Genomic DNA, 18,686 nt, shown 5'->3' with positions numbered 1-18,686 from the left:
ACGCGCAACGGCAATGCACTAAGGCATATTGGAGTCCTCTAAAACATTATTTACCTGACGGATGAAGGAAAAGGTATCAAATCGCCATGCACATGATGAGCTATCGTCTTTTTTAAACATTGAAGCAAGTCTAGATTAGGCAGCAAATACCGTTCTAGATATGGTGCTTCAAGTAGGAATTTTCATCGACTAAGCGAGAATATAACTTCAGGTGAAACGAGGCAATAAACTTGTAGCGCCTATTCCAGGACTATAGAAAAAACTCGCATTATCCAAGCTGGCATTGCAACCACGCTTTAAAAGATCTGACGAGTCATGAAGGGGGAAGAAAATCATAAGCACCCGAGACCAGCCTGTATTTAGAACACGGCGAGCTGAGGGATCTTGTGGCGGATACGAGGCTTGGTAGGGTCGTTGGTGCGCTTGTACAGCTTGGGGAAGCGCAGGTTCTTGTTGATGTACTGCAGAGTGTGTGGCCGCCTGCACTTCTTTGGTTCGATCGCCTCCACTCTCATGATCTGGTGGAATTGAATAAATAAAGATTCAATATTACAGACAAAAATTGTATCATCGATCATACAAATTCGAGCTTAATTTCTAAAAAAATTTATGGCATATAACATAAACAATTGTTCGCTACCACAGAATATAAATGAATGCATTAATTCCATGTATTTGCTCCTGGAGCAAAAAAAGTTGCCCACAGACATGGATAGCGGCACCAAATTTTGTGATTGGCTGTGCGACGAGATCGGATACAAGCCGTAGCAAGTGGAATCGAAGTAAAAAAAATAAATAAATGATGTAACAAAGACACCGTAAGCAGCTGACCTGGATGCTGTGAGCACGAGCTCTATGACGAGCACCCATGTCACGATAGCACTGAGTGACGGCACCAGCCATGGTCAGGTCACGGTACTCTCTGTACATGTTGTGCGTTGCTGAACGCGAGTCATAGCGCAGCCAGATACCCACGTTCTTCACCTTGGTTGGTTCTGGCTCGTGCACCTACAAATAGGTAATGGCTTAACATAGAAAATGCATGAAGATCTGTGCAAAGGATGTCATTTTGTACACATTAATGTCTTGTAGTGTATACAAAGTTAGTATAATTTCCTTTTTGAAATGCTATCAAACTGCAAATTGACGGAGTGCAAATCGCCCTGATATTCCTTCTCCTTGATTAGTTGAGGAGAGTGAGGAAACGCCCAAAGTGAGGAAACTAATAATTTTTGTAACACTTTTAATAGTGAGAATAAATTTTTGAAAGTTATCATTCTTACCCGCTTGACTTGAACAATCTCTCCACTGGATTTCTTAACTTTCCTGAGCTTGCTCAAAAAATACCAGAAGCGCGACTTTGCCACAATTATGTTGGGAGCAAAAATCCGCATCTTGTAGAGCTGGGGATTAGTGTCAATCTTTGTGGGCAGCTTGCGCCCAATGATGGTGAACTCCTTCAACTGCAAGATAAATCAATAGTAAGCAACAAATTAATTAATTGTTAATTATAATCAGGTTAAAGATCGGTATAATTTTTTGGTGGGTATGGTGATGGTCCTTATCACAGAATAATATTCACTACATTTGAAGTAGGACATAAAATAGTTTTTATCATTTTCAAACCAAATTTTAATTATTTCATAGCGAAAGAAATAAAAATTGAGCTTCATAATAGAACATTCAACTGCTACAAGATGAATTTGAATCAATAATTAGCTTTCTTTATTATTTGATAATAAATTTTAAACTTCCTAACTTCTAGTGACATGGCTCAAAAAGAGTAATTTAAATAGAAATAATTTTTAATGAAAATATGTCCCACCAGGAACAACTAGTAAGGGAGAATAAGTATCGATTCAATAATACTCAACTTCAGACAATCTGGTATACAGGGAATAATTTTCAATAAATCACAGGTGAAAGCTATTTAAATGTAAATCACGGGCATATTGTTGAAAATGGTGCTAAAATGTGCAATTTCTCTTAATCTTTATGTGAGAATTATGCAGGAGCCATGAAAATTTGTAAAATTATTCACAAACAGAGGCATTCTTGTCTCATTTACAGATGGCTTCTGCCCAATTTTCCAGAATGGGATATGAGGAGACTAGAATTATACCAATCTGGAATATTGGATGGATTTTTCTGAAGGCTGCAAGAAAATTTATCATTTTATGCACAATTTTCAAAAATCATTGTGCTAACTAAAAACTGGGCTGCTATATTTTTAATGTTAGAAATTAAGTAAAGGCAAGAAAAACATATTGGCTTAACTAAATTTGAAATACTGGGCAGAAGTTTACAAAAATTGATGGTAGTTCTTTTAAAAAATAAATAGGAGACAAATTAAATTTCTAATTCATCTCATTAGAGGTTAGATATTTTCAGTTTTTCTATATAATGATGAATTATGCTGAATTATGAAAGGGCTAAATTGACATATAAATGCTTTTAGATAGAACATGATTTCCAATTTTCCAAAAGGATTATTGGATAATAATTTCTAATATGATTTGCCAATTGGTAGGTGTTATAATTAGTAACAGGATTTGGTTGTAATGGATTCAAAATAGTGGCAAACCAGAGAGTATTTTAGACTCTTCCCCAAGTTCATTTTTGAGTCATATAAGCAGACTGAAATGAACCGACTCTTAAAAAATCTCTGGTTTGCCACTTTGATTCAAGATGGCAGTACTTGCAATGACAAGACTAAGAACTTAGCATATGGAATATCAAATCATTTTGATGATATATGCTGAAAGCAATATTGTATGATAACATTAAAGTTGAGCTGCCTGAGCACAAACCACACCATGAATATAGGTAAGTGAGCCATGCGTAATGCTTCCTATCTTGACTATTAGAAACTGCCACTGGTAGTTAGTCTTGACTAATAGAAGCTGTGATATGTATCGATAACTGCTAACTATGAATAATAAGATACAGCCTGAAAATTTATTTTCAATGTGGAATGAAGAGTTCTGGTATAAAAAAGAATTTGATTTCTAATTTGATTTATAAATTCATAGTTTAAAAATTGATTCTGCTAGCAAACTTGGAGAACATTTGATTAGAACAATCTTGTCACATCTACAATCATATGGTCAATTTTTGGACATTGTTGATAGCTATGGAGGCAAAATGACAGCCACTTGATGTGGCATTATTACAAATGTTTCTGTGCTACTTTAAAACATTAAGTTCAACTTCTAACTAGCAATAATAGTCTGCTTCAACATTCAATCAACATATTTAATTATCAATCTGCCTATTCATTTTTTAATCAAACTAATCAATTGAGCAACTTACTAAAATTGTATATTTTTCAGATACACGCAATCATGCATAATAGTCTTTTTGAAGAATTTGCAAGATGAGTCATAAATTAAGTGATTTAACATTTGTGCATTCAGACAGTTGTCAATGCATTGTAGTTGTTGGCAAAACATAGCTCTATGGCCTATAGGAAAAAAATTATATCAGTACCCACTGCACAGTACCGTAAAATGGGGTAACTTAGACCACTTTTTTTCTTATAAATGATGCCATTTTCTTACTAGCTAAATTAAACTTGAATTGAAACATGCAAAATACAGGTCTATATTTTTCTATTTCAAATAGTTTTTGAGTTGTGGGGGTTTTTGTAAAAAAAACGAAAAGTGGTCTAAGTTACCCCGCCGGTCTAAGTTACCCCATTTTACGGTAAGTGACAGCACGCATTTTCTTGTCCGTCCATCCATGAAGTTGTGGACAGATGGACAAGACTTCACGAGCACCTTACAAGCACAATGGCGCCTTTTTCCATAAATAAGAAGATGCACTAAAACAGTCACCTACATTATCTATTCATATATTATAATTCTGGGTGTAAAGATTACCAATATGTAATTTGCAACTTATATTGTTAGGTATAAATTTAAGGCTTGTAATCTATTATAAAATATATTTGGTCATAACTTTAAAGCACAACTGAAAAGTTTATCAATTATTCTGTGGCAATAAAACACTACTAATCACAATTCAGACAGGTTTTTTGTGACAATTTAACAAGGGTCATTTGTAATATTGGCAGAACTGAAGTAGTTTCATAAAATTGCAGATAAAAAGTAAAATCTAATATCTCCCCAGGTGATTTTTTAATTGCACATAAAAGACACTAATTTTTCACATAAGAAATTGAAGAAAAGACCATAGTAATGGGCAAAATCAGTCCAATTGACCCACTCTGCTGAAAGTGGGCGAATATCTCAAGATCTTTGGTGATGCATCAGCGGCTAAATTTACGCTTTCAGAAGTTCTTGCTGACACATTTGGATTGAAATTTTTGCATTCTAGATATTTGCCAGTCTCCACTGCCAAATAGGGTAAATGCACCATATTCTGACATCGTGGGTAATTTGGACACTTCTCAACTTTTTCCTTTATATTAAGCTTTGTCTTAGTTCCACGCATGCGTAGATGGTTGAAATAGTGACATACTATTGCGTGCCAGATTCCCGCAAAACACTAGGTCATGCTGCTCATGCAGGAAAATGTTAAGATCCTCAGAGCGAAAGTCCAAGTCAACTAGTGAGAACATCAAAACACGTGTCAAAGTTGATGGTTGACCTTGCTCTACCAAATAGTGATAAACTGTTTGTGTAGAAAGAATATTATGCTTTGAGACTCTTAAACAAGTCTGTGAATATATTAGGAATCCTTTAAGTATACTTGTATTTGCTGATTTTAAGTGGTAAATAAATTAATAGATGATTAAGTTAAGAGATGGTTTTAGACATATAAAAAGCTGTGTTCAAAAATTAAAATTTTCTTAGTTAAAATCTTAATAGCTTTTAATTAAAAGCTTAATTAAAAAATTAAAGTTTTTTAGTTACGCTTGTTCCGAGCTACCGTAAAATGGGGTAACTTAGACCACTTTTCGTTTTTTTTTACAAAAACCCCCACAACTCAAAAACTATTTGACATAGAAAAATTTTGTCAATGGGCATTAAAGGCCTAATACTGAGGCTACATAACACAATAGAAAGATTTATGGGGTGGCGCCCCCCATTTGCAAACTATGACACTTTCCTCAAGTTTGTCATTTGCATATGTAACTAGAAGAGTTCTACTACAATGCACCAAAATCTGGAGTTATTTGGAGTTATTTTACCAAAAAAAATAATTGATCTTACCACCCGGTCTAAGTTACCCCAAGAGCTGGCGTAACAAAGACCATCACTTTTTTTGAAATTACATAAGGACTATGAGAGGCAGGAGCCAGCAATTTATGGTGAGTGAAGCTAGAGTATAGACCTGTATTTTGCATGTTTCAATTCAAGTTTAATTTAGCTAGTAAGAAAATGGCATCATTTATAAGAAAAAAAGTGGTCTAAGTTACCCCATTTTACGGTATGTAGTATTTTGATACAGTTCACACAGCCTGACACAGGGTGTTAGAGTTACGAATTAGCAAGAGTTTTAAGCGCTGTTTGAATTAGTCTCACAATATGCCAAATTTAGTCACACAAAGTGTCGGAATTCAGGGATTTTGTGGATTTGAATTCTAAAGGCTTTCAAGTAAATATGGCAACAGTTTGTGACGTTTCATTGTTGCTGCCTTCTGGCGCATAGTGTAGTGTTTTGAGAGCGACGTTAAGCAATCAGAATTGAGTTGCGCATACAGTGATCTTTTTATAGCCATTCATTTCTTGGTACGTCCTTAATATGTCGGAATATGGTGTGTTCACCCTATTTAGAAAAAAGTTGAAAATCTGAATGACTGCAATTGGCAGATTTTTTAGAATCGGTTAATTTCTAATTTCCTCAGCTACTCAAGATTAAAGCTAATTTCTTAAGCATGATAAAGCTGGTAGGGTAAATGCAGTATATTCCGACATCATAGGTAATTCCGACACTTCTTGACTTTTTTCCTTTATATTAAGCTTTTTCTTAGTTCCAGGCATTTGTTGTTGGTTGAAATAGTGACGTCATACTCTTGCGTGCCATACTATTGCCAAAACACTAGGTCTGGGCCGTCTGGCGGGAAAATGTTGAGATCCAATGACAGACAGTGTGCGTCACCCAGCAAGAACATCGAAAAATTCGTCAAAGTTGATAGTTGACCTTGCATTACCAAATAGTGATAAAACTGTTTGTGTAGAAAGACTGAAAGAATATTATGATTTGAGACTTTTAAATAAGTCTGTGAATATATTAGGAATCCTTCAAGTATACTTGTATGTATTTGCTGATTTCAAGTCGTAAATAAATTAATAGATGATTAATTTAAGAGACAGTTATAGACACAAAAACTAATTCTGACACAGCTTGGAATTTGACACACACAGCTTGTTCCTAGCTGTGTGCAAAAATTAAAATTTTCTTAATTAAAAGCTTAATAGCTCTTAATTAAAAGCCTAAATCCTAAGTAGTGTTCAATATTCAATAGTGTTCTAATTCCAAGCTGTTGTATTCCAATACAGCTCACACAAGGATCAGAATTTGAACACAAGAGTGTCGGAATTACGAATTAGTAGAGTTTGAAGCACGGCCAGAATTAGTCTCACAAAATGCCAAATTTAGTCACACTCACACTGTCACACAGTGTTGGAATATATGGATTTGGCAGGTTTGCATTCTAGAGGCTTTTAAATAAATATGGCAACATTTTGTGAAGTTTCATTGTTGCTGGCGCGTAGACCGTAGTGCAATGTTTGGAGATGCATAGTGGCAAACCAGAGCTTTTTTAGAATCAGTTCATTTTTAATTTCCTCATTTAATCAAGATTAAGCCAATTTCTCAAGTATGATAATGCTGGTATCCATACTTTACTGGTTTACTTATAGGACTCAAAAGTGAACTTGAGGGAGAGTCTAGTGACGTAAAGCAAACAGAACTCAACTTGCGCGTACGTTTATTTACAGCCATTCATTTTTTGCTACATCCTCAAAGTGTCGGAATATACCACGTTTACCCTAAGCCTATCCATGATACTTTACTCACAGTTTACTGGTCTACTTATAGGACTCAAAAGTGAAGTAGAGGGAGAGTCTAAAAAACTCTCTGCTTTGCCACTAGGATATATGCAGTTTCAAATGTACATGGAAAGTTTTCATGCACAATTGGAATGACTGAAATAGCCCAGAATTGCCCAATACCTGCATAATTTTCATACTTCTCCCCGTGCACAAGCATGCTGCAGAGCAAATTAGCCAACATGATTACTTGCTGAAAGCCACAGGGACCTAACCCCTTCATGGATGTAAACCAGCAAGCCAATGAGCTGCAGGCCGCCAAAACAACGGACGTAACCCACATGCTAAACCCCAATATATTTCTATTCCATGCAGCCTAGCCCCTTCCCCACTTTCGATAAAGAACGCCCTGCGCCACAGTGCTATCAGTACACTGCTCCCTCTCCAGCCTGTCCGTTCTTCTGGAGGCTAAACCTCCACGCTTACCCCCCTGCTCCCCCTCCTTTCGGTACCAGCTTGCGGAAGAATTCTAACCAAACCTAACCTAACCCTTTCGCGGAAAGGTGGAGAGAAGGGTGTAAGTGTGGGGGAAGAAGATGCTGGTGAGCGTCAGGGCTGGGCTTATGCCTGCGAAGTGGGTTTGGTGATGCAACAGTCCGGTGCGGGGCCGTTCCCATTGACGGCAGTCTGGTGCGGTCTGCGGACCCTGTGGCTTACGGCATTCGGAAGAAGTGATGGTATGAGCTTAAATCATTGGTGTAAGAGCTATTGGGCGTAATCCGTTTGGAGCACAGCTTGTGGGCTGAGGCATTGCTTGTTTCATGCTGGTGTGGCGAGATGAGGCAAGTAAGAACAGCTGCATAGGTGTTATGCTGACTATTTCTATTGCATGTAGAGGGTTGGCATTGGCTCTTGGGCTGATTTAAGAGTCAAATTTTCGGGCTACGGCAGCGCTCCCCACAATTGCACACATAGTGGCAAACCAGAGATTTTTTAGAATCAGTTCATTTTTAATTACCTCATTTATTCAAGATGTAAACCAATTTCTTAAGTATGATAATGCTGGTATCCATGATACTTTACTGGTCTACTTATAGGACTCAGAAATGAACTTGAGGGAGAGTCTAAAAAACTCTCTGCTTTGCCACCTAGTATGGAATATATCTACTTGGCGAGCCGCGACTGAATTTTGATACCAGCATCATCCTACATAAGAAATTGGTTTAGATCTTGAATAAATGAGGAAATTAAAAATGAACTGATGCTAAAAACTCTCTGCTTTGCCACCTAGTATGGAATATATCTACTTGGCGAGCCGCGACTGAATTTTTTGAGCAGTGGTTTTATGGATTTGCCAGCCGTGATTCCATTTCTACAAGCCGTGATTCTATTTCACCGAGCCATGAATTCCATATCTCGGCCATGAAAAGTCATTTACGAGGTGCGAATGCAAATTTATTTACAAAGTTTGTGCACGTGTTACCCCAAATCTCTAATTTTACCCTTAAACAGTCAAACGGCAACGATAAAATTTGTCTCTACTGTAAGTTCAGCACGTGTTAATATACAGTCTGACCGCTTTGACATGACTGCAACTATGCGCGATCTTCAACAAACGTTTTGTTTATTTGTTTACATTATGATGTTTATGTTTTATCTGCAAGATATTTTTGGCGGAAACGGTAAAGCAATGCGGATTGCGGAAGTTGAAAATTTTATGAAATGACATGTTTGTGAAGTGCAAACCGCGATTTTTTAATCAAACAAAAATTTATGACATTCGAGCCGCAAGATTTCATACCTACTGAAATTATATGATATTAGAGCCGCGATATTTCAGACAAAAATAGGACTTTTCCAGACTAGTTTGCCACTATGGTGGCAAACCAGAGCTTTTTTAGAATCAGTTCATTTTGAATTTCCTCATTTACTCAAGATTTAAACCAATTTCTTAAGTATGATAATGCTGGTATCCAGGATACTTTACTGGTCTACTTATAGGACTCAAAAATGAACTTGAGGGAGAGTCTAAAAAACTCTCTGCTTTGTCACTATGGATGCTAGTATCCAGGATACTTTACTAGTCTACTTATAGGACTCAAAAATGAACTTGAGGGAGAGTCTAAAAAACTCTCTGCTTTGCCACCATGATTATTTGCACATGTCAAACAATCTTGAAATTCCTCAGATAAATAGTATGGTAGTCTACTAGTAACGGTACTATGATGGAAATTAAAAAAAAAACTGTCACTTCTATACTCGAAATGCACATGTGACATGTTAAAATTTTATGCACGTTTCGTAAGAAGTTGAACAAAGCGATCGTCTTGATTTCACCACACCATCTAGCTAGGTACCTATGATGGCAAAGAGCCTCCATGAATTCAAGATTCAACCAAAGAGACATAACGCATCGACTGTAAACCGTATATGAGCCAAAAATTATTATAGAAATAAATGAGGGGCCCTCACAAAGTGTTAAGTTAAATTTATACACAAGATTATAAAATTCACTCACTTGGCCTTCGAGCTTCATTTTCACCCTCTCTTTCCCTAACACACCATAAAGCAAGAACCAAAACAACTGAGCAGAGATGTTGCCATAAGACTCAGGTGTGAGAATTCTTTTATCGAATCTCATTCGATAAGAATTCTTATGTGAGCTCATCAAATCAACCGCTGCTACGAGAGCAATTTCTATGCATAAGTTTTTATGCAGATATACTTTCAATATAAAATAGGATTTTTGCTCCTGTAGTAATGCAGTCATCACTCATTAGAAACCTGCTACGATGTCGATCCTATATAAAGGGTCGTCACTTAAAAATGGACAAAAAAATAGTGATGTAATATTGCAGGGTGACAAACGAATGGGGTTAGTTAATGCATTCATCGGAATTCTAAATGAAACGTACAAGTAGTGTTTTCCATTTAACTATTCATATCAACCAAATTTGGAATGGGCGTTTTATAATTATTGAAAAAACGATGCACGAGTTTCAATGGGAGACGTCTCACATTATATCATACATGACAACGGATTTTCACTAATGGGTCGTGTCAAATAAAGGTGCTTTCTTAACTTATAATTTTTAATATAGTTCATAGTCACTGTGATGTGTCCTACCATACCAGCGCAGCCCTATCAAAACGTATAAACGAGTCCATGTGTGTGTCGTTTCATTTAAATCTTCCTTTCAGCATGCTGAAAAATATTTCTTGGTCACTGCGAACTTCCAACCCATATGGCTTTGTAACCTGATAGTGATTCCTATGTATATAATTTCTCACTACTATATACGATCGATTGTTGCTGATTTTGTTGAAGGTGTAGAGATGATCTCACACAGGTCAGTTATCTGGACATGGTAAAAATGGGCGGTTTTCTAAATTCATCTTTCAGCCAGAGATAATTTTTTTGGTGGTGATGTAAAATATAATATCACGAAGAAGCCCTCAAAATTGACTGAACCAAAGATCCGCGCATGTCGTCGAACAGAGCATAAGGCTAAAGCCTAGCTTCAGGGTTTTAAAACTTTTTAGAAGCAAGGGGTGGTCTTCATTTTAGCAGCCATCAAATATTAACGCATATTTTAAATACAGTCAGGGTTGGGCAACCATTGCATCATGGGTTAAATCATGATTGAACATATAATAGTTCAATCGTAGCCAGACAATGATAGCACAGGGTGGCCCAGTGGTTAAAGTTCAGAGTACCAAGATTGGAGCAGAGACGCGCGGGTTCGATCCCAGCTCTGTGCGCCAGTTTCTGGTCAGAATCGGCAAGGAGGCCGGGCGGTTAAGCAAAGCAGAATTGTAGCAGTGAGTTGCGAGTTCAAGCCCGCGAAATGCTGCGAATGTTCTGCGAAGTTCAGAATCGGCGACAGGCCTACGGCCTAATAAACGCTGAAACCGCTATTATTATTATTATTAGCCATGGGATAAAATAAATAGTTCCACATTCTGCGTTCGGACTGCGAGGAGTTACGGTCTCCAGAGGTCTCAAGTGTGGGTTACGGTCTCCAGTGGTCAACAGCTTCTGTTGGTAGGATCTGGCATTGCAGTTTTAAGCGTGCCAGGTGAAATGTTCATTTCTTACAGCTTCTGCGTGATAGTGTTCGTACTACAGACTACCCGCAGTACTTCTCTGTACGATGTGCTAGATAAATTTTGCCACCATCGCTGAGACATTTGACTGTGGGATGTTCTGGTTTGATGCGTCTTAATGATCTGAGGCGGGCTGCTCCAACCTGAACACCAGGTGCTGTTATTGTGATTCCTAATGGCAATTTACTTGACGCTGTGGGTTTCGATATGCGTAGTGCAACTCTTCGCGTTTCGGTGGATGAAGGCGCTTATTTTCGCTAGCCCTCTACATGACCTGATACAGCTAAACTCAAGACCTCGTCCAACCCTCACGTGACCTGGTTAAAACTTTACGCACGACCTGTTCTGGCAATGTTTTGACCAGTTCATCTCGATGGATGACCAATTCTAGTCCGATACATATGAACAGATCCAACTCAACGAAGGACCTGCTCTTGATAAATTCAACAAGTTCCAACTCAATGTACGGCCTGTTCTTGCCCTAGTTTGTCCAGTTCAACCTTTGCGTACCACCTCTAACATCGCTAAAAATAAGAAGTTTCAACTTAACAAGCGACCTACTCTAGCCCCATGTATGATTTGTTCGAAGTGAGCGAATAAAAAAGACCACCATAAGACTAGTTGATTGGGAGATCAAGACGTCTGAAAGTGTTTGTGTTAAACTTCGGTGAATTGGATTTTTCACCAACGATCAAACTTCGTTCAGCCAGGTCTTAATGCAGCGGCAATAAAATATATTGTGGCACGTATAATTCATTCTAATGAACTAAAGGTACCATCGATATTGTGATATGAAATTCCGACAAACTTTTCTAACGCTACTTCGTTCTACAGGTTGACCGTTGAAAGTGCATTTCAATAGCCGACTCTCAGGAAACTTTTAGGTTATGCAATTTGAACTGGTCGGATCATTTATTATCGTTGGCAAAACGATTAGAATTGAGGTTACAACTCTATGGTCAGCAAACATTTCAAACGAATATGGCTGACCGGGCTCAGAATGACATCAACGGTACACATTAGTCAGACAACTTTGCTTCTGTCCTAAAATATGTCTCAGTAAAAACTCGTCATCGTCTTTCGTAATTGTTTAGGATAAAAAAGTTACCAGCTATGGGAAATAATGAAGCTACACGTCGGGCTTGGACGCATGTTGCACAGTTACCACGGAAACAGGCTTATTTTTATTTGAATATCTATGAGAAAACCATGTTTCAGCAGGCGACACTGGGGAGAAGTGGCTTACGAAATACTTCATGGTTGCCTTCAAGCGAAACCCTTGCCAGAGGTGTGATACTGCAGTCCTCCGATGAAAAAGGCAGGGACCAAGAGATCAAACCCTTAAATAGATAGAACTAATGGATTAAATACGCGAGTTTGAGTTCAAAAATTCTGACAATAATGCCAGATACTGATGTCTCACGTCTCCGGAGATACTTAGTTGTTTGAATGAAAGTCATCACGCACAGCACGACTCCTAGCGATGGGGATTATTTCTATCTTTTTCGCCTATAGAGGTTCAGGTGGGCAGACACATAACGTTCATTACTTGACTTCCACAGGTTCACAATAAAGACAAACTGCAGAAAATTGCTTGAGAAAGCTAGTATCTCGACGCAACATTTATGAACCGTAGAAAATAATTAATGATAGCACCATCAGCTTAACTTGCAGAGACAGCCTTTACATTAGGAGATAGAATACTGATCCTCCACAGCAAAATAAAATTGGACTAATATTTCAAGTTTCAACAATATTAAAGACAACACAAACTTACCAGCAATCCAGAAGGGAGAATAAGAAGAATAAGCAGATAGATACTCCTTCGTATTCACTTGACAAGCCTCATTAGGAAAAATCTTTATTTGGGCTTGCATTTTAAGGAGCCTTACAGCACTTCATGATTAATACACAGTGGAATTTTTTTATGAGATGTTATCCGAAAAATCAATGAGAGCACTATAGCAGGTTCAAATCTGAGATATGCATCAAGAAAAACCTAATCTAAAGGGTGACCTGAAAACCGTTCAAATGCAAATCAAGGTTACAGAGGCACTGATGCTGTCTCTAAATGTAGGAACTTGACCAAGTTGTAATAGTCAATTTACAACGTATAAAAAAAAAAGACATGCACATTGCAGTCGTGGTTGTCATCTTTGTTGTGACGCAGGGTCAGATGCACTGGAAAGGATGGCACAGAAGGCAAGGCTGCAGTAGAGAGCAGGCGCCAGGGTGCGCTGGTCATCATTACTGAGCTCAAGGCATCGCTCATACGCCACACTACTGATAGCCACTCGCGGCACATGGTCCACGGGACCTGACGCATTCTTCACAATGCTGTGTAGGCTTGTGCCGGCAAGCAAGTGACGCAGAAGAGGCAAGTTGGACATTACTGCACTTCCCACCTGAGCCAGACAAATAAAATCATGCCCTAGACGATAATGAAATAAATATGATGATTAATTAGTTCCAAGGAAACTATATATCGGAACTACCTAGATTCTAGAAGATTGAATATACCATCTTCTAGGCAGATGGGAAACGGTAGATAAAATAAGGAAAAGTCAATCTTCAACGATATTAATAAGTATAAGATGAATTTTTGCCGCACAAGAGCTGTGGAAATTCAGGCCACAAATGCTGGCTTCGATTCACCTTGAGGTTGAATAGGCCATTGATGAAGCTCTCTCGCACATGGTAGAGAACAGGCGAGTGCGAGGTGCGTTTTGTGATGAGCATCGCCTGCAGCATCCCCGTCACCTAGTGGAGGAGGACAGTCACAGAATGAAATGCTGTCAACGTTCCTGGTCACAATTGGCAAGCATGCCTTCACTCTATTGCTTCTTTCCATAGTGCCAGTCTTTTGTCTACTTCTTCTAAGAAGTTCTGCTATGCATATTTTATCCAGTAAATATTTTCCATCAGGTCAAATTTAGCAAGATGTTCTACATGATTCAACTGGAAAAAAAGTTTACATACAAGCCTACACCAGTATTCACTGGGTTCCTCATATTATAGAAGAATAAAAAATTCATAAACACTTAGTGCATTGTTACTAACCTGAGCCAGCTGACACTTAATGTTGGTGTCTGTGGCAGAGAGCTTGCGTGTATACATACCATACTGCAAATTAGGCATCACGTATATGTCAGCTTCTGGCACATTTTTCATAGCTTCCTCAACCTGGGAAAAAATATCTGGTCTGGTCTGGTCACTTAGAACCCTAATGATGTTTCCGTATAATAACGTTCTGTTATGCCCATGAATCTTTGCATGGATTTCCCAGGATTTCTATAGAATTTTCACCTGGTAGCCAATTTTGAACATCTAGCAGTCTTCATTTCGGTTGATTCTGGACACTTTGCACACTTACAGTTTCTTCAGTAATTTTTTTTTATATAATTTTACTGACAAACTTTTTGAACAGCATTCTCTTCAGATGAAAATACTTCGAAATAAATTTATTTGCAATATTTACCAGCAGCTTGCACATTCTTAATGTTAATTAAATTTTTATTAAAATGTTCTATAGTGTAATTTAAATTTCTAGAATGTGATGATTCCCTATTTTAATAAGTCATTTTACACTGAAAAAATCTGTGAAATATTGAATTCCAAATAAATTTCAATGATAAATATTGAGGGTTCTGTATATATACATGATACATTGTGTATAATGAAAGACACTCTTAAAAAAAGAATTAATTTTATGATTGTTTCAATGAATTAAGTCACAAAATATAGTCTATCAAGAGCATAAAGTTTAGTTTTTGATTTAAGGTGGAGAAAATACCCACTTCAATTAGTGAAGATGATGGATGAAGCATTTATTTGCACACCTTCACATATAGCTTGTATGGGTGGAGCTTGCTGTCGCTGGTCTCAATCGGGACAAGGCCAGCATCAAGCAGCTCCACTTGAAGAGAACTCGTACTTGCCAATGCCTGGGGTGCTGCATGCTCCACAAAAAGATGGCAGTAACAAATGCACCCACGCATAACTGTCACTGCCACCAAGTTTTTGGGCTGAGAAGAGTAATAAGAACACAAATTAGATATCAAACAAATTAGATATCATGTATACCTATATTGCAGAATATGGTTAGGAAAATAAAAATACATTAAACACCGCATAATAGAAGGCAAGGATAACAAATTAAATGTAGAGACCAAATAGATGGCATTGCATATTAATTTAACATAAAGCAAAAGATGTGTATGAATGGAACAATTTTATTAGGAATAATTAATACATAGGTCTTTTACTTGTGTCAAAGAAATTTGTTCTTTCTCCTACAAACATCTTAAACATTGAAAAGCAGATTAGCTGCAAGATGCAACTGTGCACAGAAAACAATGCCTTACAAAATATTTCGGCAGCCATAAGTTTTTTATGCCACAAAAATGAAGTGAGTTACGGTAGCTCAAGTTGAAACATTGCATGATGAATTTGCAATGTTCATGGCACAGAATTCTTCTTAAATAGGTTTTTTTGACAAGGAGATGTGCCTATGAATGCTCTAGTAACTATAGATCCAAGAATTTATTTACATACTAAGATATCATATTAGATGTATGACTGATACTGGTTTAGTTGATTCACTACAACCCAATGAACAATTAAAACCAGAACTATGTAAAATCAAAATAAAATGACAAATATGTTACAAAGGAAAACTTGCATAATTAGATAGCCATGCTCACCAATTGAAAATTCTTTGGGATCAGGGGTCTCAGTGGCTGTTCATTGAGACTTGAAACAAGGCAGATATTCTGACATACATGACGGAATAATTTCTTTCCAATGCCAGGGACGCTTTCCAGCTAAAAAGAGACAAAGAAAAATAAAATTTATCACAATGGAATTTTCTAACTAAAACTAGCTAAATTCTTAAGGTACCACTAACTACACAACAAATGAAAGTTCAAGAGGCCAATTTAAAAAAACAGGATTTTAAAAATTTGGGAATTTGCAAAAGTAGCTCCCTATAAGGACATGTAATTTGTCACTGTTCCTCCACTACACTCAACTCGCTCATTTATAATGAAATGCACACACTGTGGATCAGTACATTACTGATCAGCACACTTCTGATCAGTACCTAATATATTTTTCTTACATTTGAGCAAACCAGAAAATTCAAAACTATTGTAATGTAAATTAAGAGCTCTCTTGCAATTTGTACATGAAGACCTTTTGGTTTGTGAGAAAAGTTTCCACTAAATGGTGGATGCTCATGTGTTTTGTATTAGTGGTTAAGATTCTCAAAATATTTCAGTAATTTTTGTAAATGATTTGGAAATGATAAATTCTCCATGCATATATAAAAAATTGCCTATAGGGAACAACATTAGTGATAATGTGTACTCTTTGTGAAAACAGATGCAGTTAGTTGACTTGTTATGCATAATTGAGCAGGAAGGCCACAGAAAGGTTGAATGTTGAAATAAAAAATGCAGTTTGTTGATTTACATTGATCATCACAATGTGAGTATATTCTAATGAGTTGAATGAATGTAACTTGCTGGTTATGGTAAGCATTTGTTGTATTTTATTTCATCTACCATATCAAACTGTTCCTATACATAACTTATGCATGCCTGGTCAGATGGGTACTTTAAAAAAACTGATATTCATCAACATTGGACTTGCAAACAATAAGAAACTATCTTTGATTATGTTAAATTATTTCAGGAAGAAAGCAATATCATAAGAAAATATGAATGGGTTCAAAAATTAAATATCAATAATTGTAAATATGATGCATACAAATATATACATATACATGATATTCTAGCAGGCAAAATTAATACTACGGTATTGAAAATGACAATATTAGACTACGTATATGCACAATTATGTTCTATGTAATAATTCAAGGGACAATTCTTGTATTACAACTTACTTGAGTGATGCAAGTGAGAGGTCGACAGTCACAGAGTGCCGTTGCTGCTGAGAGTTTGAGGCCATACTCCTGAAGTGTTTCAACAGAAGCATGATTGAGTTCTGCAAGAACATCTCTTTTCTGTGCAAGGGACAGCACTAAGCCATTAATACTTGCATTACTTTTCTCATTACTACCACTAGAAGCATCTGCTTTCTGATGGACTCCAAAGGAGGGTTGAAAGGTTTTCAGAGCAGACAATTTTTGGGAATTTTCTGAATAAAAGTTTATCAATAAAGAATTGCTTAGATTATGGACTGTCAGTCTATTTAGAGATAACAATCTAGAGCTTAATGGCTGGATCATTTTAGCAATGATCAGTTGGTGTGATAATATAATGCCATGCAATAGAAAAACAATTTATGGGCACAGGATCTTGTTCATTGACAAGTTGGTAATGGTAGTGATGAATAATTAGAATTCATTTTCTGCAGGATGTAAGCAGTTAATTATCATTAACGTCAATACTGCATTCTTATAGACTAACAACAATTTTACCAAACACTTCTCAGGATATATAAGAGAGACTCCAGTTTAGCCCAACATTGCTGCATAATCCTATTAATAATGTTGAAAAAAAAAACGTTAATTAAATAATAACCAATTAAAACCCATATTTAACATGAAGGCTATGTACATCAAACGCCTGTTTTGAAATTTTGACAACTTGAGATTCATCTTCTTTAATTAACATAACACTTACCAAAGCAAAAATTTCATTCAAAGGTCATATCCTACCTGCTCTTCCCTATTTTAAAACGTTTTTAACACATTTTTCTTAGCTTAGCTTCGCGTTTGTTTGTTTGTTTGTTTATTTGTTTGTTTGTTTGTTGTTAACATTGACAACGAAAATTAGTCCACTGTACGTTTACCATCAAATTTCTAAAATTCGTGTGTTGTGTGCTTTTCGCTTTAATCATAAATCTGCACGACCCACGTTTTTGACGCAAGCCATAATTTATTTTCTACTTTTTAGTCCACAAGAAAAACGTGTTTTTAAAAAAAGTATGTTTAAGTATTTTATTTTCTCCTTTTTAGTCCGTTGCTGCACGGACTAAAAAGCATGACTTGACCTACGTATTGATGATACGCAGCGTCGGCGCCTGCTCGCCTATAACGTAAGCGCCAGCACGTCACACTATATATATACTATATATATATACTTTACTCAATTAAGCTAATTTAGGTCTCTAATTGCTAGTTTTTATGATTGTATCTGAAATTGTTAGGCGAAAATAGCCTGCATGCCGAATTTCAGATCTCTAGAGCAATCAGAAGTGGGCTAATTTTCGTTGTCAATTTTAACAACAAACAAACAAACGCAAAGCTAAGCTAAGAGAAACGTTTTAAAAATAACAAATTCAGCAATGCCAAAGCAGACTGGCAAACCCCTGAGCAAGAAAGCCTGTTGTGTTTATAAGGAATCGAATTAGGCTATCAAGCTTTAAATCAAAAAGATTATTCTTCGACAATAAATTCACTGGTTCTTTAGAGACCTCAAATAACACACATGCTTTTGCCGTGAACCCAACTGACTTTCTCCTTGGTACTTGGTCGCGAACGCAATAAGTGTGCATCAAGGGAGTGCAGCCATGCACCACCAATTTTGTGCACCAATAAGCCCTGAATAATGAATAAAACACCTTGGATCTCTCCGTCCACCAGTCAGCCGTGAA

General features: G+C 36.9%; 2 protein-coding genes across 2 annotated transcripts; both read right to left on the bottom strand.

The window, feature by feature from the left end:
* Positions 1 to 339: 339 nt before the first annotated feature.
* LOC108669258 (60S ribosomal protein L18a) lies at positions 340 to 9,561 on the bottom strand. The gene is made up of 4 exons (XM_018156563.2): positions 9,478 to 9,561; positions 1,284 to 1,463; positions 832 to 1,008; positions 340 to 518 (listed from the first exon to the last, which is right to left on the bottom strand). Exons 1-4 carry the CDS (start codon positions 9,493 to 9,495, stop codon positions 360 to 362), a joined length of 534 nt encoding a protein of 177 aa, XP_018012052.1. The 5' UTR covers positions 9,496 to 9,561; the 3' UTR covers positions 340 to 359.
* A 2,402-nt stretch (positions 9,562 to 11,963) lies between these two features.
* Positions 11,964 to 17,504, bottom strand: LOC108669257. Its single transcript, XM_018156561.2, has 6 exons — positions 16,972 to 17,504; positions 15,770 to 15,889; positions 14,906 to 15,091; positions 14,127 to 14,249; positions 13,722 to 13,826; positions 11,964 to 13,471 (listed from the first exon to the last, which is right to left on the bottom strand). The coding sequence occupies exons 1-6, from the start codon at positions 17,314 to 17,316 to the stop codon at positions 13,217 to 13,219; spliced, it is 1,134 nt and encodes a 377-aa protein (XP_018012050.1). The 5' UTR covers positions 17,317 to 17,504; the 3' UTR covers positions 11,964 to 13,216.
* Positions 17,505 to 18,686: the final 1,182 nt, after the last annotated feature.

The sequence above is a fragment of the Hyalella azteca genome, unplaced genomic scaffold (genome assembly GCF_000764305.2).
Source record: "Hyalella azteca isolate HAZT.00-mixed unplaced genomic scaffold, Hazt_2.0.2 contig13133, whole genome shotgun sequence".
Lineage (NCBI taxonomy): Eukaryota > Metazoa > Arthropoda > Malacostraca > Amphipoda > Hyalellidae > Hyalella > Hyalella azteca.
This window is presented reverse-complemented; position numbering and strand designations above follow the sequence as displayed.